Here is a 24,793-nt window from a genome sequence, read left to right as displayed (position 1 = left end):
TGGTAGAGAGAGAAATAGTCCTATAAATACTATATTACCTACAACTTCTTACCTGGGAATATTGAACTCTCATGTTAAAAGGAACCATCAGCTTTCATATGTTCTCATGAGCAAGGAACTTAAACGTTAGCTTTTTTACATGGCACATATTACTTTCTTCTCCAACACTTTGTTTTTGCATTATTTAAACCAAAATGAACATGTTTCATTATTTATTTGAGGCTAAATTGATTTTATTGATGTTTTATATTAAGTAAAAATAAGTGGCCATTCAGTAGTTGTATTTGTCATGGCAAAAAAAAAAAAAAAGTTTATTTTAAATAAAAAAAATAAGCCGATTAATCGGTATCTGCTTTTTTTTGGTCCTACAGTAATTGGTATCGGCGTTGAAAAATCATAATCGGTCAACCTCTACTTGAGAGAAGCTGTTTTTCAGTCTCTCGGTCCCTGCTTTGATGCACCTGTACTGACCTCGCCTTCTGGATGATAGCGGGGTGAACAGGCAGTGGCTCGGGTGATTGTTGTCCTTGATGATCTTTTTGGCCTTCCTGTGACATCGGGTGGTGTAGGTGTCCTGGAGGGCAGGTAGTTTGTCCCCGGTGATGCGTTGTGCAGACCTCACTATCCTCTGGAGAGCCTTACGGTTGTGGGCGGAGCGGTTGCCATACCAGGCGGTGATACAGCCCGACAGGATGCTCTTGATTGTGCATTTGTAAAAGTTTGTGAGTGATTTTGGTGACAAGCCAAATTTCTTCAGCCTTCTGAGAATGAAGAGGCGCTGTTGCGCCTTCTTCACGACGCTGTCTGTGTGGGTGGACCATTTCAGTTTTTCCTTGATGTGTACGCCGAGGAACTTAACTTTCCACCTTCTCCACTACTGTCACATCAATGTGGATTGGGGGTGCTCCCTATCCTGCTGTTTCCTGAAGTCCACGATCATCTCCTTTCTTTTGTTGACATTGCAATACTGGTATCGTCACAGCCCTATAAAATACTCTGTGGGACTTTTAGGCCACAAGCTTTCTACCAATATCTCAAACATGTATTATTCACTCCAAAATTGCTTTCAAAAGCAAAGGCTTTACTGAGATTTAGGCTTTGATGGGGAAATCTGTGATTTATAATGCTGCACAGCAGAGAGGAAAACACTGCCGTTTAAACTTCCACTGGAGCTGTGAGGATCTCTCGGGCGAAGCTACTGATCAAAGCCGGGAGATGAGTCACAAGTGACATGTTATGCAACTTTCACTTCTCATGCAGTGGGATACGGCGGGGAAAATCAATGGAGTGTGTGGCAAAAAATAAAATAAAAATCACAGTGTGGCAGAATGGGTTGCAGACTAGCTTTTACAGCGACACAATACCCTCACAGGCCCACATACAAAACCTTTACCATTGAGTAAAGAAAGTAGAGGCAGTGTCATCTGTATGTAGGCACTGTGTTTGAAGTGTATGCTATTGTAGGCAGTAGTAGGGACTATTAAAACCCAGTGAGAACAAGGGCTGGCAATTGCCAAGGACCTCACAACATGATATCACAATACTTAGGTGTCGATACGATATGTATTTCGATTCTCAATGTATTGCAATTCAATGTTCCAAACATAGTGTTCACCATGCCTGCTGCAAAGGGACAACAGAAAGCGATGAGAAAAATCAGTCAAGGAAATAAAAGTGCCGAAAACATGTTGGCTCACTATTTATAAAGATGGAAAAGGTTATAGGATGAACAATACCAGAGTTTTGGCATATTGCGCCTAGGAATTTTCAATTCTCCCCGACTGCTTAGCTGACTCTGTATTACAAATGTGACTGATGTTCCCATTGATGAATTTATCAGTTCATTGATATGACACTTGCTTAGCCAACACTACCCAAGAGGAAATGACCTCAACCCACTTGTGCAAGACCGTATATTCGAGATCTAAATCTGCTTTCCCCCAGTGCTTACAGTAACACTATGCGTAAACACTGCTTCTTTCAATGGCTTGCATGCAAAGGTAACACGGGAAGCTGTGTCACACCAGACTGCACTTCCTGTAACAGGTTATTGTTTTTAGTCATGAATCCTGTTCTGAAGGCAAGTCTGCAGACCACTAGCTGGCACAGCCAAAGTCATCAAATCTGATTTTAAAACTAACCACACGGCTAAGCGGAATGCCTAACCCCTAATCTTGGATTAAAGTGCAAAAAAACACATTTTTGTTTCCATGAATTGGTACAATATAGCCAGTTTAGACTTTGCAGCTGGCCCATCTAGCGGAAATTGCGCAGTTCTGCCTCCAGGGCAAGATTCATGACAATAAACGTCAACATGCCCTCTAACTGTTTTCAGCGAATGGGGGGGGGGGGTGTCAAACAGAAAGCAGTCATCCTATATAGAACTGGAATAATATTCTGAAAATAAGGTGATCACCATCACCGGACTTATAAAAATATTAAAAACATATACAACTACAGCCATACAATTAATTATATTTTGGCCCTGTCCGGGGGTGTCCTCGGATGGGGCCACAGTGTCTCCTGACCCCTCATGTCTCAGCCTCCAGTATTTATGCTGCAGTAGTTTATGTGTCGGGGGGCTAGGGTCAGTTTGTTATATCTGGAGTACTTCTCCTGTCCTACTCGGTGTCCTGTGTGAATCTAAGTGTGCGTTCTCTAATTCTCTCCTCTCTTTCTCTCTCTCGGAGGACCTGAGCCCTAGGACCATGCCCCAGGACTACCTGACATGATGACTCCTTGCTGTCCCCAGTCCACCTGGCCGTGCTGCTGCTCCAGTTTCAACTGTTCCTCCTTATTATTATTGGACCATGCTGGTCATTTATGAACATTTGAACATTTTGGCCATGTTCTGTTATAATCTCCACCCGGCACAGCCAGAAGAGGACTGGCCACCCCACATAGCCTGGTTCCTCTCTAGGTTTCTTCCTAGGTTTTGGCCTTTCTAGGGAGTTTTTCCTAGCCTCCGTGCTTCTACACCTGCATTGCTTGCTGTTTGGGGTTTTAGGCTGGGTTTTATGTACAGCACTTTGAGATATCAGCTGATGTACGAAGGGCTATATAAATACATTTGATTTGATGATATGTCAGACTTTAATAAAAACATTTTTGGTGTGGTTTGTAAAATAGCACTTACTGTTAAAGGGAAGCGAAAGCAGTCTCAGCAGTGTATTCAGTGAGACGTCATTGCAACGTGTCGCCTCCCGCAGAGGTTCTGCAGGTGTCTCATCAACACCACAGGACCAGTGCTACTTTCTGCATCTGAGCCTGAGACTCAAAGACGAGTCGAGCGACACAAGTGTGTAGCAAATTGACTGAGGTGTCTGTGTGAGGGAGAGACTAATGTACGTGTGTATGAGAGAGAAAGATCTCAAGCTCATTCCCAAGCAACCATTCCAACCACAACACAGAGAACCACAAAAATACTTTACACCTGCAAAACATTACCAAAGCCTTGAAAGCCTAAATATTGTGGAGCAATATAATGTCTGAGATTCAGGTAGTATGTGTGAGCAACCTGAAAGAGGACAGCACTCACACACACTAGGGCTGCACAATATTGGCCCCAAAAAATCTAACTGCGATTTAAAATATCATATATATAGAATCTACATATCCTCATTTACTCAAGTGTTTCATTTATTTTGGCAGTTACATGTAGAACGGACGAAGAAGTATAGCTTGAGTCACAGGAAAATGGAATATAACATTGCGGATAAAGTTTGGAATGACAATTTAATGTGTACAACATCTAAAGATCTGCATCACTATTACCAAAAGGACGTATTTGGGTGTTTTTGGAGCCTTTGTTCCTGTTTTTTCAGGGCCTCCATACTACACAACAAGGATGAGGAAGTGATTTCCTGTTTGGGGTAAATTTCTCAAAAACTTGTGTATAAACACAAAAAGGTGTCTGGACCCATTGATAACGTTCAATTTACATCAAAACGTTTGATTTGGTTGTACATACATTTTTTTTACTTCTACTTTAAAGTGGATCTAACAGCAAGGAGGGGGAACTTTTCTGGTTGAGTGAGGGGCAAGGCTTGCTCTATGTGGGAAGCAGTTGCAAGAGGAGGGAAAAAAAGTACATTTTCAAATCGGACGTTACACATGCGACTGTGGCATTTCAAAACTATTTAATGCAATATGAAATTCTTGCAAAATGGATATTGCACGTCAATATTGAGATTTCGATGTGAATTTGATTAATTGTGCAGCCCTAACACACACCCAGTGCAATTGATTACTATTGAGTGCCTTCAACCTGTCAGACACTAAGGCCCGGTGAAATTTCCAAAACAGAAGAGCTTGGTAATTCTTCTTTCGTGTGACAATTAAAGGGTAGGAATCATAAGTTTTTACACACCAAATTAACACAGTGTAGTAAAATACTTAGTAATTTAGGTAACCAGATTGTTACTACAACTATGACTACAAAGCTGTGTTTGGGGGGGTTTTACATATTTCACTTATTTCCGAATACCTTCTAAACTTGTTTACGTGTTGCTGTGCGTTTTGTTGCCAACATTACTTTGCTACTTGACAACTTTACGGTTTTTACTTTTTAATTACTGTTTATATTTTTGGTTTTTCCCTCACTCAACTTTATTGCTTTTAACTTTTTCACTTCGGACGCTTTATCCTGGACGTGGGTCGTCAGGACATTAACATGATGCCTTCTAATTGCAGTCGCTGTACTCATAATATACAGGAGAACGATCGCCTTCCGGCGAGGATAGCAGTGCTGCATGCCCAGCTTCAGACGCAATCGTTAGGCAAGGGTAATTTCAGTGCAGGAAAGGCTGAAACAGCGTCTGTGCCACCAGTAAGTACAGATAGTAAAGTTAGTATAAATCCCCTCGCACGGTCCCCACAGCCAGACAACTTTCTCATGGTTTCTGGAGGGAAATGGTGTAGGAATGCTCAACCGGTGTCGCTCATTCAGCCGACAAACTTTCAACCGTTTTTCCCCCCGCATTAAGCAACGGTCAGAGGCCAAGCCTTCTCTGGTCTCTACTCCTCCCGTTACGGGGTCTGAGACGCCAAAGCTTCCCACCATTAGCTCTGACAAATTGAAAACCCTAGTCATTGGCGACTCCATTACCCGCAGTATTAGACTTAAAACGATTCATCCAGCGATTATACACTGTTTACTAGGGGGCAGGGCTACCGACGTTAAGGCTAATCTGAAAATGGTGCTGGCTAAAGCTAAAACTGGCGAGTGTAGAGTATAGAGATATTGTTACCCACGTGGGCACCAACGATGTTAGGATGAAACAGTCAGAGGTCACCAAGCGCAACATAGCTTCAGCATGTAAATCAGCTAAAAAGATGTGTCGGCATCGCGTAATTGTCGATGGCCCCCTCCCAGTTAGGGGGAGTGATGAGCTCTACAGCAGTCTCACAACTCAATCGCTGGTTGAAAACGGTTTTCTTCCCCTCCCAAAAGATTTGTAGGTAATTGGCCCTCTTTCTGGGACTCACCCACAAACAGGACCAAGCCTGACCTGCTGAGGAGTGACGGACTCCATCCTAGCTGGAGGGGTGCTCTCATCTTATCTACCAACATAGACAGGGCTCTAACTCCTCGAGCTCCACAATGAAATAGGGTGCAGGCCAGGCAGCAGGCTGTTAGCCAGCCTGCCAGCATAGTGGAGTCTGCCACTAGCACAGTCAGTGTAGTCAGCTCAGCTATCCCCATTGAGACCGTGTCTGTGCCTCAACCTAGGTTGGGTAAAACTAAACATGGCAGTGTTCGCCTCAGCAATCTCACTAGGATAAAGACCTCCTCCATTCCGGTCATTATTGAAAGAGATCATGATACCTCACATCTCAAAATAGGGCTACTTAATGTTAGATCCCTTACTTCAAAAGGCAAATAGAGTCAATAATCACTGATCATAATCTTGATGTGATTAGCCTGACTGAAACATGGCTTAAGCCTGATGAATTTACCGTGTTAAATGAGGCCTCACCTCCTGGTTACACTAGTGACCATATCCCCCGTGCATCCCGCAAAGGCGGAGGTGTTGCTAACATTTACGATAGCAAATTTCAATTTACAAAAATAAAATAAAAATATGACGTTTTCGTCTTTTGAGCTTCTAGCCATGAAATCTATGCAGCCTACTCAATCACTTTCTATAGCAACTGTTTACAGGCCTCATGGGCCATATACAGCATTCCTCATCGAGTTCCCGGAATTCCTATCGGACCTTGTAGTCATAGCAGATATTCTAATTTTTGGTGACTTTAATATTCACATGGAAAAGTCCACAGACCCACTCCAAAAGGCTTTCGGAGCCATCATCGACTCAGTGGGTTTTGTCCAACATGTCTCTGGACCTACTCACTGTCACAGTCATACTCTGGACCTAGTTTTGTCCCATGGAATAAATGTTGTGGATCTTAATGTTTTTCCTCATAATCGGACCACCATTTTATCACATTTGCAATTGCAACAAATAATCTGCTCAGACCCCAACCAAGGAGCATCAAAAGTTGTGCTATAAATTCACAGACAACACAAAGATTCCTTGATGCCCTTCCAGACTCCCTCTGTCTACACAAGGACGTCAGAGGACAAAAATCAGTTAACCACCTAACTGAGGAACTCAATTTAACCTTGTGCAATACCCTAGATGCAGTTGCACCCCTAAAAACATTTATCATAAGAAACTAGCTCCCTGTGTTGTGGCAGAATCAGAATCCTTTAGGTAACATTGATAAAGAAGATGTTTTATCAATGTTCATAAGTATGCTTGTGGGAAAAAGTTACTTGGGGCCCAGAGAGGGGAGAGGTCAGGTTTGTCTTATCTGTGAATGTGTCTGTAACTATTCCTAAACCATGTGAAGGGATGGTGTGATTAATGGGGAACCAGTTAGTTGGCTCCACAATGTCTGTGTGCCAGTCACTCCAATCCGTGATCTTGTCCAAAAGGGGTTGTATTTTTGATGGGAGTACCTAGAATTGACAATTGATATATGCCATTGGATGAGGTAATGTTTTGGTACTAAGTAGAACCTTGTCTAAGAGGGCAAACTGAACGAAAATATATACCTAATGCTGTCTGGCTATGGGATACTCCTTTTACAAGTAAATCTTCCTTTGTGTAATGTTCCTAAGATCTGTTATTCGTCATGTGATTTGATGGGTGTGTCTTGGCTATAAATTATACTAAGAACTGTTTTGTAAGTACTCTCAGAGAATTAATTTATAGACACTGAATTGATCTGAGAGTCACAGGGCTATGGTGAAGCTCATAATTAAAGATGGACTTTATGATAACTCTGACCTGTGTGTGTGGTTTGCTCTCTCATGATTTGGTAATACAGGTCATTTCCACGACACCTGGTATACAGAAAATACCAGAGCTCTGAAGCAAGCTTCCAGAAAATTGGAACGGAATTGGCGCCACACCAAACTGGAAGTCTTCCGACTAGCTTGGAAAGACAGTACCGTGCAGTATCGAAGAACCCTTACTGCTGCTCGATCATCCTATTTTTCCAACTTAATTGAGGAAAATAAGAACAATGCGAAATTTATTTTTGATACTGTCGCAAAGCTAACTAAAAAGCAGCATTCCCCAAGAGAGGATGCCTTTCACTTCAGCAGTGATAAATTCATGAACTTATTTGAGGAAAAGATCATGATTATTAGAAAGCAAATTACGGACTCCTCTTTAAATCTGCTTATTCCTTCAAAGCTCAGTTGTCCTGAGTCTGCACAACTCTGCCAGGACCTAGGATCAAGAGAGACGCTCAAGTGTTTTAGTACTATATCTCTTGACACAATGATGAAAATAATCATGGCCTCTAAACCTTCAAGCTGCATACTGGACCCCATTCCAACTAAATTACTGAAAGAGCTGCTTCCTGTGCTTGGCCCTCCTATGTTGAACATAATAAACGGCTCTCTATCCACCGGATGTGTACCTAACTCACTAAAAGTGGCAGTAATAAAGCCTCTTGAAAAAGCCAAACCTTGACCCAGAAAATATTTTTAAAAACATCGGCCTATATCGAATCTTCCATTCCTCTCAAAAATTTTAGAAAAGACTGTTGCGCAGCACCTCACTGCCTTCCTGAAGAAAAACATTGTATACGAAATGCTTCAGTCTGGTTTTAGACCCCATCATAGCACTGAGAGTGCACTTGTTAAGGTGGTAAATGACCTTTAAATGGCATCAGACTGAGGCTTTGCATCTGTCCTCGTGCTCCTAGACCTTAGTGCTGCTTTTGATACCATCGATCACCACATTCTTTTGGAGAGATTGGAAACCCAAATTGGTCTACACGGACAAGTTCTGGCCTGGTTTAGAACTTATCTGTCGGAAAGATATCAGTTTGTCTCTGTGGATGGTTTGTCCTCTGACAAATCAACTGTAAATTTCGGTGTTCCTCAAGGATCCGTTTTAGACTCATCTCTTCAGTAGGTCATATGATTGAGTGTAGTCTGGCCCAGGAGTGTGAAGGTGAACGGAAAGGCTCTGGAGCAACGAACCGCCCTTGCTGTCTCTGCCTGGCCGGTTCCCCTCTTTCCACTGGGATTCTCTGCATCTAACCCTATTACAGGGGCTGAGTCACTGGCTTACTGGTCCTCTTTCATGCCGTCCCGAGGAGGGGTGCGTCACTAGAGTGGGTTGGCGCCCCCCCTTGGGTTGTGCCGTGGCGGAGATCTTTGTGGGCTATACTCAGCCTTGTCTCAGGATGGCAAGTTGGTGGTTGAAGATATCCCTCTAGTGGTGTGGGGGCTGTGCTTTGGCAAAGTGGGTGGGGTTATATCCTTCCTGTTTGGCCCTGTCCGGGGGTGTCATCGGACGGGGCCAGTGTCTCCTGACCCCTCTCAGCCTCCAGTATTTATGCTGCAGTAGTTTGTGTCGGGGGGCTATGGTCAGCTTGGTATATCTGGAGTACTTCTCCTGCCTTATCCAGTGTCCTGTGTGAATTTAAGTATGCTCTCTAATTCCCTATTTCTTTCTCTCTTGGAGGACCTGAGCCCTAGGACCATGCCTCAGGACTACCTGGCATGATGACTCCTTGCTGTCCCCAGTCCACCTGGCCGTGCTGCTGCTCCAGTTTCAACTGTTCTGCCTGTGATTATTATTATTTGACCATGCTGGTCATTTATGAACATTTGAACATCTTGGCCATGTTCTGTTATAATCTCCACCCGGCACAGCCAGAAGCGGACTGGCCACCCCTCATAGCCTGGTTCCTCGCTAGGTTTCTTCCTAGGTTTTGGCCTTTCTAGGGAGTTTTTCCTAGCCACCGTGCTTCTACAACTGCATTGCTTGCTGTTTGGGGTTTTAGGCTGGGTTTCTGTACAGCACTTTGAGATATCAGCTGATGTACGAAGGGCTAAATAAATACATTTGATTTTATTTAAACTAACAACAATGCAATATTTCGCAATGTCATATGGAAAATCTACTCTGCGTTAGCTTGCTCGAGCTGTTTAACGTTAGCCACTAGCCATTCAGTGTGTGTTGGCATTGGTGAGCTACAATCCACCAATCACGAAGAGGTGCGATCTAAACAAGCAATCAGATACCCCACATGTGGGGGCCGCGTGATCTCCGTGAAGTAGGCTACCTTAGTTTTTCAACCTTGGGCTTAGTACTAGTGTGCTACAGTAGCTGACTGACTGTGCTGTTGTGATCATTACCATCTGCCTGGAGTCTTCCTTCGATTGTCGTTGTTGACTCTTCCCCTATGCCCAATGCCGTCTCGGACTATTGCCTCACTATATTGGATTAGCGATCTCTCCCTCGGTCTGTGAAATGGCATCTCCCTCTGTAGGGCCTCTTTCCTTGGCTTTTCTTTGGTTGCTAATGCAACTGTCAAGTCTTCCGTGGGTTCCTGCCTGTGCTAGACTAGTTGGTGTTGTTCTCTGGCTTATTACTAAGCTATGTCGACTGTGGTGGTTGGCTAGCTAGACAAGTTAGCTGGGTATGCTGGATAGCAGGCTAAAATAATTACATTTTGCTGGCTAGCCAAAAGAACTGCATATACCTGTAACATTATTTGATAACTGGTTAGATGGAGTTATGCATTTCCAAAGCGTCGGCTTACTTTAATGTAGCTGTAAGCTAGGTGTTGATAGCAAATGGCTGACTCATGCAGTGCTAATGTAACGCAAGAAGGCTGCTAGGGCTAACGTTAGCAGGCTAGTAGGGCTAATGTTAGCAGGCTAGATGGCTAGCAACACGGTAAGCTGATTTGTAACAATATTCGTAAAGTATTTGCTTGCAAGTTGGCTGAAAATTTAATTGAAACCAGTAGTCATGATTGCAAATTTGAAGTTTGAAGTTTGAAGTTACATGAAATTGAAGTTACATTTCAAGTTATTTCTGTTGGCGTTTACAATTCAGGGAATAGGCTGGCTTTACCAGTACTCTCAAATTGCATCACACCTCGCAAAAATAATTTCTGGCATGACTTCGGCATTCTGATCGATTGCATGTAATAACTCAAAATAGAAGAGGTGTAACTTTGCATTGGGACTTCTGATGAGTATATTAATGCAAATCCATATGTTACGTTTATGCTACCTACCCTTTAAGAACGGGCACAGTCTTCATACAGAACCTCACCAATCTGGTGACCTCAGGTCAGTAGGAGTGATCAATGAGACAGAAAAAAGGAAGAGAGGATGGAGATAGAAGGGTGGATAGAAGAGTGGAGGTCTTACCTGTGCTGCCTAATGTTTTGTAAAACCGGTACTCCAAATGCAGCTGTGGTGCCCTTGATTTGATTGGTTCCTGGAAGAATAATACAAAAAGGAAACTTCATTTGAAGGTGGGCTTTTCATTCACTACACAATATGAATTACACCTACAATAAATGAAAATTAATGAAATGAATTATCATTCAAACAAACTACTTTCAAATTAAGGTTCAGAAATTCATTAATTAGCATGTAATTGACTATTAAAATAAATATTTTTTAAATAAAATATTATATCATGATTTTGATAGCTGCTCATTGGGTCAATTCACTTTAGAAAGAGGATAATCTCATGAGGGAAATAATCAGAAATAAGGCTTGGATGGTATACCGGGGTATTTGAAAATAGCAACGGGATGGTTTTTCCATACGGTTTAAACTTTTCTTTTTTTCCCCCAGCCTCTTTAAGTAAATACCTGCAGTCAACTTGTGCAATGCATTAGGAGATGAAGCAGATTGCGTTCTTCATTTCACAAGTCACATTATGAAGCTTAAGTATAGGGCAGCGCAAACTTGGCCCTGCGTTGTCCCGGTTAGGGGAGGGTTTGGCCGGGGTAAGCAGTCAACGAAAAAAAGGAACATTCATTTTATTTCACCAGGTAAGTTCTCATTTACAACTGCGACCTGACCAAGATAAAGCAAATAAATGTTTTAAAAAATAATTTAAATTGTAAAATAAGAATTTGTTCTTAACTGACTCACCTAGCTAAATAACAGTTAAATAAAATAAAAAATTAAGTAGCTCCCCAGAACAGCTGAGCCAGTCACATTTGATTGTCAATAGCACAATGGGAGAACGCGGGAGCAGGTCCAGCAGTGTACTGACAGGGGTCGTGTTTTTTATTGAAAGTCCTTTTTTTTTTTTTGCTTCAATAGAGTGATCAGGATCATGCAACTACAGTTTTCCTTCACAGAACATACATTAGTGCAACTCATTCAGCAGAAAACAGCTTTATTTTCATCAGATAACTACAGAAGTGCAACGCTATTTGAAATGGCAGCCACAAGTAAATGAGATTACAAAGAAAATGCAAGGTATTTCTTGCAAAAACGATGCATGGCCATCATATTTATAATGTTAAGGCCTATCATAGAAAGAATGCAGCCAGCTACATTTCCTAATGTTTTGTTTATTTAAAATCAGCTCATCTCGCATTTTACCAAAGAACGGTTTAAACTTAAGTACGGGAGAACAGTAGCTACACACCAGTCAGAGCACTGTCTGCTAATAGAATGCCCATTTTGTGAATTCTCAGAGTTTAGAAGCGCAACTGAAGCACAAAATTAGTCGGATGCCAAGCAGAAATTACAACAAGTAGTATTTTAGATCTATGCTTACAAAATGCAGAAAGGTATTTGTTATGCGTTTGATATAGATTTCCTGCACAGAACTCTGCGTTAGCAAGTTCAACTCAGGGGTCGTGTTATCTTAGTAAGTGACTTTATTAATAAGGTGACGGGGCATCATATCGTGTTAGCTTTCTGCCATGTTTGAAAAGTCAAAGCCCTTTGGATAAGTTATTTGTACAGCTGCCACTGTTATCTTCATTTCATTGTGTTTTTTTTCTCCAGTCCGTTCTTGGCCCGTCTGCTCCTTCCCGAGCAGGGGAGGCAGGCCCATTACTCTGCCGACTTCAGACACAGCATGTAGACATGCTGCTCCAGAGGCAGTATTGTTCTTCCTTCAGACAAGCATGCATAAAAACTTTGTTCATTTGCACAATGTCTATCGTTGAAATCGCCTTGCAAATGTCCAAATTCAACAAAAAAGACATTCGGTAGCTATTACCTACACATCTATAACTTTATGAGCTGGATTGCCTGTCTTTGCAATTCACTTATTTGTGTTTACGCTCTTTAGCATATTTAGCTAGCAGCCTATGTGGAAATTGGCTATTACTTGTGCTTATTTGGTTAGCATTCTGGTAAGAGATGCCCAATAGGCTTGGTGTTTTTGGAGCCCCCTTGTGTACTAAACCAGTAATACCGTAAATCCCGTGGTGAGAGAAGGACAATATTAAAATCAGAACACCGCCCAACCCTAATAAAGGCTCTATACTTACCAATTTTATTGCAACATATTCATTGGTGTAGAGATTTTTACCTGGATAAAAAAAGAAAGGGTTATTAGAAGGTTGGGTAAACAACTTATTTCAAACAGACGAGATGGCACATCCAGTGCAGTCACCAAGGAATATTTTAGGAGTCTTAAGGAACCATTTAAACTCCCATAGGTCTCGAAGACACATGATTCACAAATATCAGTGATGACTGAACAAAGCATCTGGAAAGTCAGAGACGTACAACGTTCGAATTGGACAGTTGAGATGAGGACAATAACCAGGGGCCACTAAATGCACCATTAGGCATCTGCATATGCCTATTGTGCAATGCCATGTATTGCAGTTTGTGAACCCCATCATGTGTAGCCTATCACTGGGTGCATGTCCTGCATAAAACTACCAACTTCAAATGAATGAACAAAGCCAAAGTAATTTTTTCCTCCATTTTCCTTGAATGATCTGTCTCTGATGGTAATAGAGTGAGCGAGGCATACATTCTCTCCTAAGTCAGGGGAAGACAAGACTCAGCCGCGGGCCAAATTTTGGCGGAGAGGATGGTCAGTGGGCAGGAACACAATTATAACAATTTTCACACTGCAAATTGGACCACAACTAAGCCCAGAAATAGATTTAGATATCAAAATCGTAATTGTATACCTTAATTACATTGAGACACGATCACATACAGTGCCTTAAGTACTCACACCCCCTGACTTATTCCACATTGTTGTGTTACAGCCTGAATTCAAAATGGATTAAATATCACAATGAAAGTGAAAACATGTATTTAGAAAAGTTTGCACATTTACTGATATTGAAATGCAGAAATCTAATTTACATATATGTTCACACAGTCAAATTGTAGAATCACCTTTTGCAGCAATTACAGCTGTGAGTCTTTCTGGGTTAGTCTCAGAGCCTTGGACACCTGGACTGTGAGACATTTCCCGATTATCATTTTCTAAATTATTCAAGCTTTGTCAAATTGGTTGTTGATCATAGACAACTATTTTCAGATCTTGCCACAGATTTTCAAGTAGTTTTAAGTCAAAACTAACTCAGTCAATCAGGAACATTTCACCAACTTCTTAGAAAGCAACTCCAGTGTAGATTTGGCCTTGTGTTTTAGGTTATTGTCCTGCTGAAAGTTGAATTCATCTCCCAGTGTCTGACAGAAAGCAGATGGAACCATGTTTTCCTTTAGCATTTTGCCTGTGCTTAGCTCCATTCCATTTATTTTTATCCTGAAAAACTCCCATCCTTAATGATCACAAGCATACCCATAACATGATGCAGCCACCACTATGCTTGAAAATATGGAGTGTGGTACTCAGTAATGTGTTGTATTGGATTTGCCCCAAACATAATACTTTGCATTCAGAACATAAAGTTAATTTCTTTGCCACATTTTTTGCAGTTTTACTTCAATACCTTACTGCAAACAGGATGCATGATTTAAAAATATTTTTATTCTGTACAGGCTTCCTTTTAAATCTCAATTAGGTTAGTATTGTGGAGTAACTACAATGTACTACTCAGCTCTCCCATCACAGCCATTAATCTCTGTTTAAAAGTTACCACTGGCCTCATGGGAAAATCCCCGAGCAGTTTCCCTCATCTCCTGCAACTTAGCTGGGAAGGACACCTGTATCTTTGTTGTGACTGGGTGTATTGACACACCATCCAAAGTGTGATTAATAACTTCACCATGCTCAAAGGGATATTCAATGTCTGCTTACCTGGTCTTTGTGGTTGAATCTGTGTTTGAAATGTACTGCTCGACTGAGGGACCTTACAGATAATTGTATGTGTGGGGAACAGAGATGAGTCATTCAAAAGCCACATTCAACACTATTATTGCATACAGAGTCTATGCAATTTAAGTGAATTGTTATGCAAATGTTTAATCTTGAACTTATTTAGGCTTGCCATAACAAAGAGGTTGAATACTTGACAAGACATTTCAGCTTTTCTTTGTTAATTAATAATAAAAACAATTCCACTAACATTATGGGGTATTGTGTGTAGGCCGGTGACAAAAAAATCTAACTAACAACTAAAAAGTCAAGGGGTGCACACTAAGGCATTGTATGTCTCTTATTCGTGGGAATACTTGGTGAACAGATTTCCTGAATGAAACTCATTTTAGATGAAAGACAAATCACCAGGAATTTGACCCAAAAAAATAAATCCCTCCTATTAATTTAACTCTATTTTACTTTGGGGGCCCACAATTCTTTCCCTGGGCTGCCTTTTGCCAACCCCTGCTGTAAGTGATATTGCAATAAAAAAGGTGTCATCTGAGAGAAGTGCGGCATAAATCCCCTTGCAGGCATGTGAAACTCAGCACGTTTGCGGGGCAAGCTGAGAATGAAAGTGCTGACGCCAACAGTGTGACACTAGGTAGGAAAGTGAGAACAACAAGGCTTGTGTTTGGATGCAATGATCCTGCGCAGAGCAGTGAAATTATATTTGTATAAGTTTGGGGTAATACGTAGGACAGTGGGAGAACATTGATAATTGTAGGATTCAAGTAGTTTACTTAAAAATACTACATAAAGTGAAATTTTGCATTTTGAAATGGACCACTAATATTTTGAGATTCCAGACTAAAAAGGTTAAAGGTTTAGTGTACACATCATGGAGGCTTATTTTATGGTTAGCACCAGCTCAATGAAGACACCTTGTGACATGTTCTATTCAAAACAAACACAATCCTCTGCTTGAACATTGAGATTGCTGGAATTTCAACATTGAACAATTTGTTGTGAGGTCCCTTGATTAACAAAGTAGAGTTAGGACGATAAACCAAAAATGTATCGACACAGACACAGATGGCTACAACCATCAAACTAGTAGTAGTTTAAAGGATCATAAAAAAAAAAAGAACTGGTGCACATTAATGTTAGAAACTTAACATTCTATTTTATTATTACAACACCACAATATGGATTTTTGTCCATATCGCCCATTTCTATAACAAAGTAAAATTTGATTCAATCTCGTCAAAAGACAACACAGGACTGAATAACAACTCCCTCCTAAGTCATTAAGTATTTACATAAAATGTTAAGATGTCTTACAACCTGTAGGCTTTTTAAATGTCAGGAGAGTTAAGGCCTTTATTAAATCCCTCAAAAGTGAGTCGATGAGCCTATGGAACCAAGCCACACTCATGCTGAGTGACAATGCCATAGGCAAACAATAGGCCTCCGAACTTCAGCAGTGCATGCATGGAGGATACCAGAGAAAAGCTATTCTCTCGCCCACCCCCTCCCGGACTATTTTCCATGTGGGCAGCAGCAGAGCAGAGGGAAGGCAAATCTTAGTCTCTCAACCAGTTTCAGGACAGAGCCATTTCAGTACAAACAGTAAAGCCTGAGCTTTCTGGCTATAGCTCAGTCATTTCATATGACTTAATGCTCCTCACTGTCCTACCTGGAGAAGAGTCATTAGACAACCCAGATATCTTAGATGGAGGTGCAGGGGGATAGACATTCAGCTCTCAAAGTTATTATCCATAATGAAAATGTAATCTGGGTGTCCATTCAAGTGACTACAGCCATGGCAGATTAGCTGGGGCCTGAACTCATTATGATGCCGTCATTGCATCCAATTTGATTCATCATGTTGAGATATGATAAGATTAACAGTGTTTAACAAAGTGTACACAGTTAAGCACCATGTACAATTTGATAGTATGGTGGAGAAGGAACTAGGAATATCAGTGAACAAGGTTTCACATTTCCAAGAGGAGTAGAACATAGTCAAGGACCAACATTTTCAGCTTTAAACAAATGTTCACACATCCAGTATATACTGTATTGTCGTTTTCAAACACCCCAAATATATTATTTAAAGGGTTATGCTGTTCTTACCTAACTTCAGCTCTCCAAAGTTACCACAGCCGATCTTCTTGCCCACACGGAAGTTGGGCCCCACCATGAGCACTCCGGAGGAGCCTGATCCCGAGGGGCGCGAGTGCCCGCTGCGCCCCTGACCTGCCTTGTTGCTGCGTGCAGGTCTCTCACCCTCTTTCTCCCGTGAGTGCTCCATGGCTCAAGGTGCCACCCAGAGGACTGGAATGGGAGGATGTGCTCCCTGACAGGGGCTGCTCTGCAGCTGGGCAAAGGGGCCGGGGCAACGGGCTCTGCCTCCGCCCGCCCCGGTCACTGTGACCTTGACATTTGGGTGGGAAGCAAGAGCTTTCACAGGTATCCTGGAAACGAGAGGAAAGGAAATGTCAGAAATAGTCTAATTTAATTTTCCTGCTGAGATGAACCATGCAGTGACTAGGTATTGATAACCCATGATAACCCATGACAATAAAAGAACTCCACAAAAAAAACATTCTGACCACTTCAACTATATTGTTTACCAGAGTTTATCTACAGGAGAGTCCTTAATTTATACTTTCAGAATACTTTTTCCCAGAGCACCATGGTATTCCCCAGTTTGACAAGCTTGCTGGACAGTTCAGATGTGCCATCCTGCACTATTCACAAGTTTTTCCACATAGGCCTATGTAAAGTAGCCTAACACTTAGCCTCATCCTAGGGTTTGCAATATTATTATCCTGTTGTTTTCTGCACACACAAAAATGTAATACATTTAATAATTTAGCAAATTTCAAGAGGTGGCTCCATAAATATTTAATGACTCCCACAGTATCAATTGTCTTCACAACATGTTTGACAGCCATCTCAATACGAATGATATGACTCACAAGACAAATATTACCAAATTCAAAATCAGTCACATAAATCTCAGATTACATGCAGGGGTTACATTATCAGCCCCCCCTCCTCCAAGCCAGTATTTTCTTAATTGATATTATTCACCTCATAAGTACAGAGGCAGTGCAGATTGGCGATAATTTGCCAAGGCCATGAAGAGGAATGAGAGGGATGTGGAAGCATTAGTAGCCAGTCCCCTTAACCTCCCTATTCAATGCAAGGGCTGTGGCCTGGGTTTATGGCAACACAGGGAACCAACACATTGACTGTAGTACTCACGTAGGTTAAATATTGGACCACTGCTACTCAACTTTTCAAAATGCCTACAAGGCCCTCCCCTGCAGTCCCTTCTACAAATCTGATCACGATTCTATTTTGCTACTCCCTTCCTATAGGCAGAAATTCAAACAGGAAGTACCTGTGCTAAGGTCTATTCAACACTGGTCTGACCAATCAGAATCCATGCGTCAAGATTGTTTTGATCACGCGGACTGTGAAATGTTCCGGGTAGCCTCAGAATAACATTGACGAATACACGGCTATGACAGAGTTCATCAGGAAGTGTACTCAAACCAAACCAGAAACAGCGGATAGATGGCAGCATTCGCACAAAACTGAAAGCGCGAACCACCGCATTTAACCATGGCAAGGTGACTGGGAATATGGTTGAATACAAACAGTGTAGTTATTCCCTCCGTAAGGCAATCACAGGCAAAACGTCAGTATAGAGACTAAGTGGAGTCACAATTCAACTGTTAAACCACGAGACAAATGTGGCAGGGTCTACAGACAATCCCGGATTACAAAGGGGAAACCAGCCACGTCGTACACCGCCGTCTTGCTTCCGGACAAGCTAAACATCAATTTCGCACGCATCGAGGATAACACAGTGCCACCGCTGTGGGCTCTCCTTCTCCGTGGCCGACGTGAGTAAGACATTTAAGCATGTTAACCCTCGCAAGGCCGCCGGCCCTGACGGCATCCCTAGCTGCGTCCTCAGAGCATGTGCAGACTAGCTGGCTGGAGTGTTTACAGACATATTCAATCACTCCCTATCCCAGTCTGCTGTCCCCACTTGCTTCAAGATGTCTACCATTGCTTTCTTGGGTACAGGAACATAAGGTAACTGAACCTAATGACTATTGCCCCGTAACACTCACTTCTGTCATCATGAAGTGCTTTGAGAGGCTAGTCAAGGATCATATCAGCTCTACCTTACACCCTAGACCCACTTCAATTTGCTTACCACCCCAATAGATCCACAGACGATGCAATAGCGATAACACCATCTCATCTGGACAAGAGGAATACCTATGTAAGAATGCTGCTCGTTGACTAGAGCTTGGCATTCAACACCATAGTAACATCCAAGCTCATCTTTTAGCTTGAGGCCCTGGGTCTGAACCCCACTGTATGCAACTGGGTCCTGGACTTCCTGATGGGTCTTCCCCAGGTGGTGAGGGTAGGAAACAACACCTCCACTTCACTGATCCTCAACATAGGGGCCCCACAAGGGTGCGTGCTCAGCCCCCCCCCCCCCCCGTACTCCCTATTCACCCATGACTGCGTGGCCGACGCATGCCTTAAACTCATTGATCAAGTTTGCAGACGACGCAACAGTAGTAGGCCTGATTACTAACAATGACAGCCTACCGGGAGGAGGTGAGAGCTCTCAGAGTGTGGTGTCAGGAAAATAACCTCTTACTCAACAAAACAAAGGCGCTGATCGTGGACTTCAGGAAACAGCAGAGGGAGCACACCCCTATCCATATCGAAGGGAACGCAGTGAAGAGGGTGGAAAGCTTCAAGTTCCTAGGCGTACACATCACTGACGATCTGAAAAAGTTCACCCACACAGACAGTGTGGTGAAAACCCTAAAACTTTTACAGAAGCATAATTGAGAGCATCCTAACAGGCTGTATACGACAACTGCATGGCCCGCAATCGCAGGGCTCTCCAGAGGGTGGTGCGGTCTGCCCAACACATCACCGGGGGGAAACTACCTGCCCTCCAGGACACCTACAGCACCCAATGTCACAGGAATGCCAAAAAAACATCAAGCACAACCACCAGAGCCACAGCCTGTTCAACCCGCTATCATCCAGAAGGCAAGGTCAGTACAGGTGCATCAAAGCTGGGAACGAGAGACTGAAAAACAGTTTCTATCTCAAGGACATCAGACTGTTAAATAGCCATCACTAGCTGGCTTCCTTTTAGAAAATATACCATATTTGTAACTAATAGACATACGTAGGCTACCTATATACTGTACTACCTACACAGTGAGAGTTTAGGCTATTAACTAAACTACAACCATTATAGTGGATAGGCCTACATACTAGGTGAATCAATCATTTCCCATACATTAACAAATTTAAGACTACATCACACATTTTGGGGAATTGACCTAGCCTCAGTAATCATGATGGTATATGATATATTTGCCACTACTAGACCGAAATGAAACATAGCAGGACAGGTCTCACCAACCTGCAGAAAACATTAAGCATTTGGTTAATAATTCATTATAGAAAGTCATTATAGAAAATCAATGTCTTCAGATCCCCCTTCATTTCCTACAATTGTCTGCTCCATCTCCCTCTGACAATGGCAGGAGAGGGCCTTGGTGCTAGGGATATGTCAATGTACTCCACAATATGGTTTGTTATTCAGCTGAGTGACATGGGATCTCACAAATTAGGCCAGCTTCCTATGAGAGATTTCCTGCGCTTGGATCAAAGAGTTTCTATTCGCAGAGGAGAAGTGATAGAGGGGAAAAAAGCAGTCACTGTGAGATGGCTATCAAAAGACAAAGATAGTTCTGTGCTTCCTGCACCCTAGATGCAAGACCTTCAAACCTTTGACTGTTTCACTAAGGCCATAGTTTGTTACAAGGCTGGTTTGGAGACCCTTTTCTCAATCTAAACCGATCTACCGGCAATGTGGAGGATAACTTTAGCAAAAAGGCAGTGCCATGAACAGTCCAATATTGGAGGAAATTATCAGGGAAAATAATGAATTTAGACCTACAGTATGTTTGACAGGCCTATTTATTTATGGATTGTTTTCAGAGTGGTCATGTTCCATGTGCACTAATTCAAGACATTCTAGGATTTCATTGCAATTTCAGGTTCACTGATGCCTTACTAGTTCTATGGAGTGAAAAGGCTGTGGATGGAGGGGTTTTTACACTTCAATCCAGTTACTGCCCAATGAAAATAGGCTGTTTTTTTCTTAAGGCAGGACAAATAAAAAAAGTACAGGGGCAGGTCTTTTACATGTCATTGTGACAAAGGCTGGTGTTTCAATAGAGAATGTTTGTGTGTGTCTCACGCTTGCAGTGACTCAGTCACACCACCCTCACATATTCCCACTTCAGAACTAGTGGAACGCTCCCTCCTCCCTGAAGGGATTCTGCATAGCTCCTGTTATGCGAAGTCCAGCTCTGTGCACCTCGCCCACTTCATGGCTAAGCCTACTATAGAGCCCCACAGTGTAGGTGTCATAATACGCATAAAACCTAGAGGTCAAACAGGGAAATGGTTCCAGTCATTTTACCAACATTTATTTTTCCCATATGGGATTTTACAAACACTTAAAGGGAGGTGTTTCATGTAGGCTTACCCTGGTGTGACATTTTGATAACCACGTTGATGGTCATGGTGACTTATCAATATATTCAACTTATTTATTCTGATTTGAAAATGATAATTAGCATTAATGTAGACTTGATGCAAGACGACAAATCCCTGCACGTCAACTCTAGCTGACACCTTTGCAAACAGGTATTGTCCATTGTCTATTTAAAGAGTCTTAGGCAATTTATTAATTACTACATTTAGCTAACATTAGATCAGATCATGGTATTTGTAGTTCTTTACAATAGCTACATTAGCAGCTAATTAGCATTTCATTTTTTGCAGGAAAAAACAGGCAAATATGTTGATAAGTCACCTTGTCCTAGAGAGATTTACAGTTCTCAAAATGTCACACCAGGGTAAGCCTACACAAAACACAGCCCTTATTTGAAGTGTTTCCAAAATCCCCTATGGGAAACATGAATGGTGGAAAAACGATTGGAACCATTTCCCTTTTTTACCACTAGGTTTTATGGGTGTTATGAATCATAATGTGGTACACTATAATGTGTGGAATGACACAGTAGCCACTACACTGCTGATAACACTGGTTGTTGTTTGATGTGTGTTTCAAATACATTCTCACTGTCTGAATAGCTAACAATGTATGTTTTTATAGAGACCTGTGTATTCTTTCCATTCGCAGCATTTAATCAACTGAAACAATGTCACACCGTCAAGGAGTGAAGTTCTTATGTTGCCAAACATGTTACACAATGGACAGCTCAAACTATGACAAATTAACAACAAAAATGCAAACAGGTTGTTCATACCTTAACAAAAAAAGGAAATGTCCTGTTCAATTTGAGCCTTCACAGGGCTCCTTTAAGACAGTATCTGATGGTATAGTGCAAGTTTTGGTGTCATTTTAAACCTTACTGTAGGCTCTGGAATATAGGTTAGGCCTAAAGAGCATTATGGCTTACAAAGAGCGTTTCAAAAAAAAAAAATTGGCTATGATAAACCCCTGCTACACAGTGATGTAACATGGACAGCCCTGTGTTACCATGGAGTCAAGAACATGCAGTGAAGAAAAACAAAAAAATGAACACCTGCTCACCAAGTTTAACACTCTGGAAACAGGCAGAAAGGTTGGGAAATCCCCAAGAGTAAATTTAAATAAAGCAGGAGTAATTTTGTCTGGATAAAACAACCTGGACACAGGCCTAAACTAATAGAAAAAAAACAGCCAATGTTAAATCATCTCTTCTAAACTACAGAAAGATGCAGGACTGCCACCGATGGTCTCTGACTAGCCGATCAGAATCTAACCTCCAGCAGCATAGTTAACTAACGTGCGATGGTACATTCAAAGCATGGTACGTTTATTTTCAACCAACCTCTAGCCTACTTGCTGATACTTTCTACATTCTCGATGTAGTGTCTTGTAAAATGTCGGTTTCCAGTTGTTGGTGGAACTCTGATACCCAGAGAATATTCCGCAAAAAAAAATGTTATCCACACCTGTGCCTTCCAAGTCAAGAATGGCAAGTAAAGGTTGTTAAAAAATAAAAGTTCCATGCTTTGAATGGACCATTGGATCAATCTCCAGTGCAAGCTAGCTAACTATGCTGCTGGAGGTTTGATCTGATCGGGTAGGGCTGACTAGATTGTCTTCATATTTTAGACTCATTGGAACATACTGCCCAAGCTTTAGTTTAGTTTTTGGATTGGCACGCTGAAGGGTGTGAAACCATTGACGACAGCGGTCCACAATTCTACATGTTGAATTGGTTAAGACTGCTGGCAGGTGGTCCCTGTAACACACCGCAGGTACTACAGGAGATGGGACTGACTTTTTTTTTAGCTCATGTCATTTGATTTATTTAGCCAGGATAGCCCACTCAGTAACAATTCAGCCACTGTTTGGGAGGGAGTCCTGGGTTCCATAGATCGTCAACTTGTTATATATAGCCTGATTCTTTCCTGTTAACATTGTCTGAAATTCCAACCCAAACAGGACCAACATAACAACGAACCAGCAGAGTAGATTAAACTATAATATTTTTTTAAACCAAATTCTTACTTAAAGTTATTTCACGAGATAGCCTCTATTATAAGCGTCCCATCTTCAAGGAGGATGTGGCTAGGCCACCTGGAAAAGCCATTGAAAAGTTATTGTACATTTTATGACGAGCCTCAACTACTTGGACAGGATCAATGACCATAACGTTAATATGATCTAGATAGCATAGCCAGTTAGCTAACGTAGGTTGCATACTACTTCAGGAAGGGTTAGATTAGTTCGCTGGAAAGACGAATATTGTTTGGCTGAAATGCTCAACTCAGACACCTGGCTAGTTTGGTTCTGACAAGGTTTTGAGTAACGGGACAGATACTGGACCTAACTAGCTAACTTACTGTAGATATCTTACATTAGCTAACGTTACTTATTATAAACTAGCGACTCTCCGTTTTACTTATTAGAACAAAATGAATCACTAATGTTAGCTATTAGCCCATAAACGATATAGCTAGCTAGTTAACTAATGACGGAAACTCGCACTTGACTAGCAACAAACACTCCCAATTCCATCCACTGTCGGCACCACACAAACAGAACAGTGAAACCAAGATGCATTCCCTGTGTGGTCAAAATGTTGTCTAGGTAGTTCGTTAGCTAGCTGGCTAAAGGTAGCTAATTGTCCAGACACTGTCTTTAGTTCAGGGTATTAAGTTGTTAGCTAGCTAGCTGCTAAACCTAGCCTAGCCGGCGTCGTTCAGAAATGCAGCGGTTAGCAAACGTTAATGGACTAGCTTTAGCTATTAGTCAATGTGATCTTGCGAGGTTTGTGGAAATATAAACTTACTTTCAATGTGATCCTGGGTGCATTTAGTCATTTATTTTCCGTTTGTGTAGTGACAATTACGCCAGAAACAAGATCGAGATGTCAATTTGGCTAAGGTTATGTCAAGCTATGCCTCCCAGAGCCCTGTTCAGTTCGCCTCCACTGATATGAAAGTGTTCCGGAAGTGTTGATCCAAACTAGAAAGGAAGGAAGAGGCGAAGCGAGAGGTTTTACTCCGCCCAAAATCTGTCTACGAAAAAAAACCACGTGAGGAATTTTTGTATGGCGGTTTGGTACGATTGTATAAATGCTAACAGATCATTTGTGGTTTCGACATGTTTTTGCGTTGTCAAATTAATTATGAGAGAAATAGCTGTAGAAACGCCTTTATGCGCAATTATTGATAGCCTATAATAACAATCATATCGAAGTAAATTTGGGAGTCACGCGATGACATGTTGTGTGGTCCTCCCACTACGACAAGGGAGACCATGCAGTTTGTTAGGCTCCAGAGTAAGCACATTTGAATGAACTTCGCAGGGTGGTGAGCTTGATGCTCCTTTCCAATAAATGCCGAGTGTCTTATTCTGGTGACATGATGATCGATGCTTGACAAATACAAAACATTCCTGCTCTTATCCATAATATCCAAAATAGGTTAGTGTACAACAGCAGTCGGTCATAGGTTTGGCTTTGGGTCAATTTTTTTGTCAGCTAATAGTCGACAGAACAGAATATAATAGTGGCCCAATTCATTGGCAAATTAAACACTTCATTTTTACACATCTGGTTAGTAGGCTATATAATCATGTCAATAACACATCCTAATATTTT

At 41.8% G+C, this 24,793-nt stretch overlaps 1 protein-coding gene across 15 annotated transcripts in view; it reads right to left on the bottom strand.

Annotated features, from left to right (window-relative positions):
* Positions 1-24,176, bottom strand: part of csnk1g1 (casein kinase 1, gamma 1) — a 69,539-nt gene extending 45,363 nt beyond the window's left edge. For 14 of the 15 annotated variants that reach the window (XM_021573399.3, XM_090209041.1, XM_090209051.1 and 11 more), the window contains exons 1-4: positions 23,981-24,164; positions 16,674-17,014; positions 12,796-12,836; positions 10,697-10,766 (exon numbers count right to left, since the gene is read on the bottom strand). In XM_021573399.3, the coding sequence (XP_021429074.1) occupies positions 10,697-10,766; positions 12,796-12,836; positions 16,674-16,851 (289 nt within the window). In that variant the 5' untranslated portion in view covers positions 16,852-17,014; positions 23,981-24,164. Of the gene's footprint in view, positions 1-10,696; positions 10,767-12,795; positions 12,837-16,673; positions 17,015-23,980 lie in introns of all 15 variants that reach the window. The other variant, XM_021573428.3, reaches the window with a different exon arrangement.
* Between the last annotated feature and the right edge of the window lie 617 nt (positions 24,177-24,793).

Source organism: Oncorhynchus mykiss, chromosome 2 (genome assembly GCF_057628025.1).
Source record: "Oncorhynchus mykiss isolate SJ-2025 chromosome 2, ASM5762802v1, whole genome shotgun sequence".
Taxonomy (NCBI): Eukaryota; Metazoa; Chordata; class Actinopteri; order Salmoniformes; family Salmonidae; genus Oncorhynchus; species Oncorhynchus mykiss.
The sequence above is the reverse complement of the archived record's forward strand: the minus strand, read 5'-3'. Positions and strand labels throughout refer to the sequence as shown.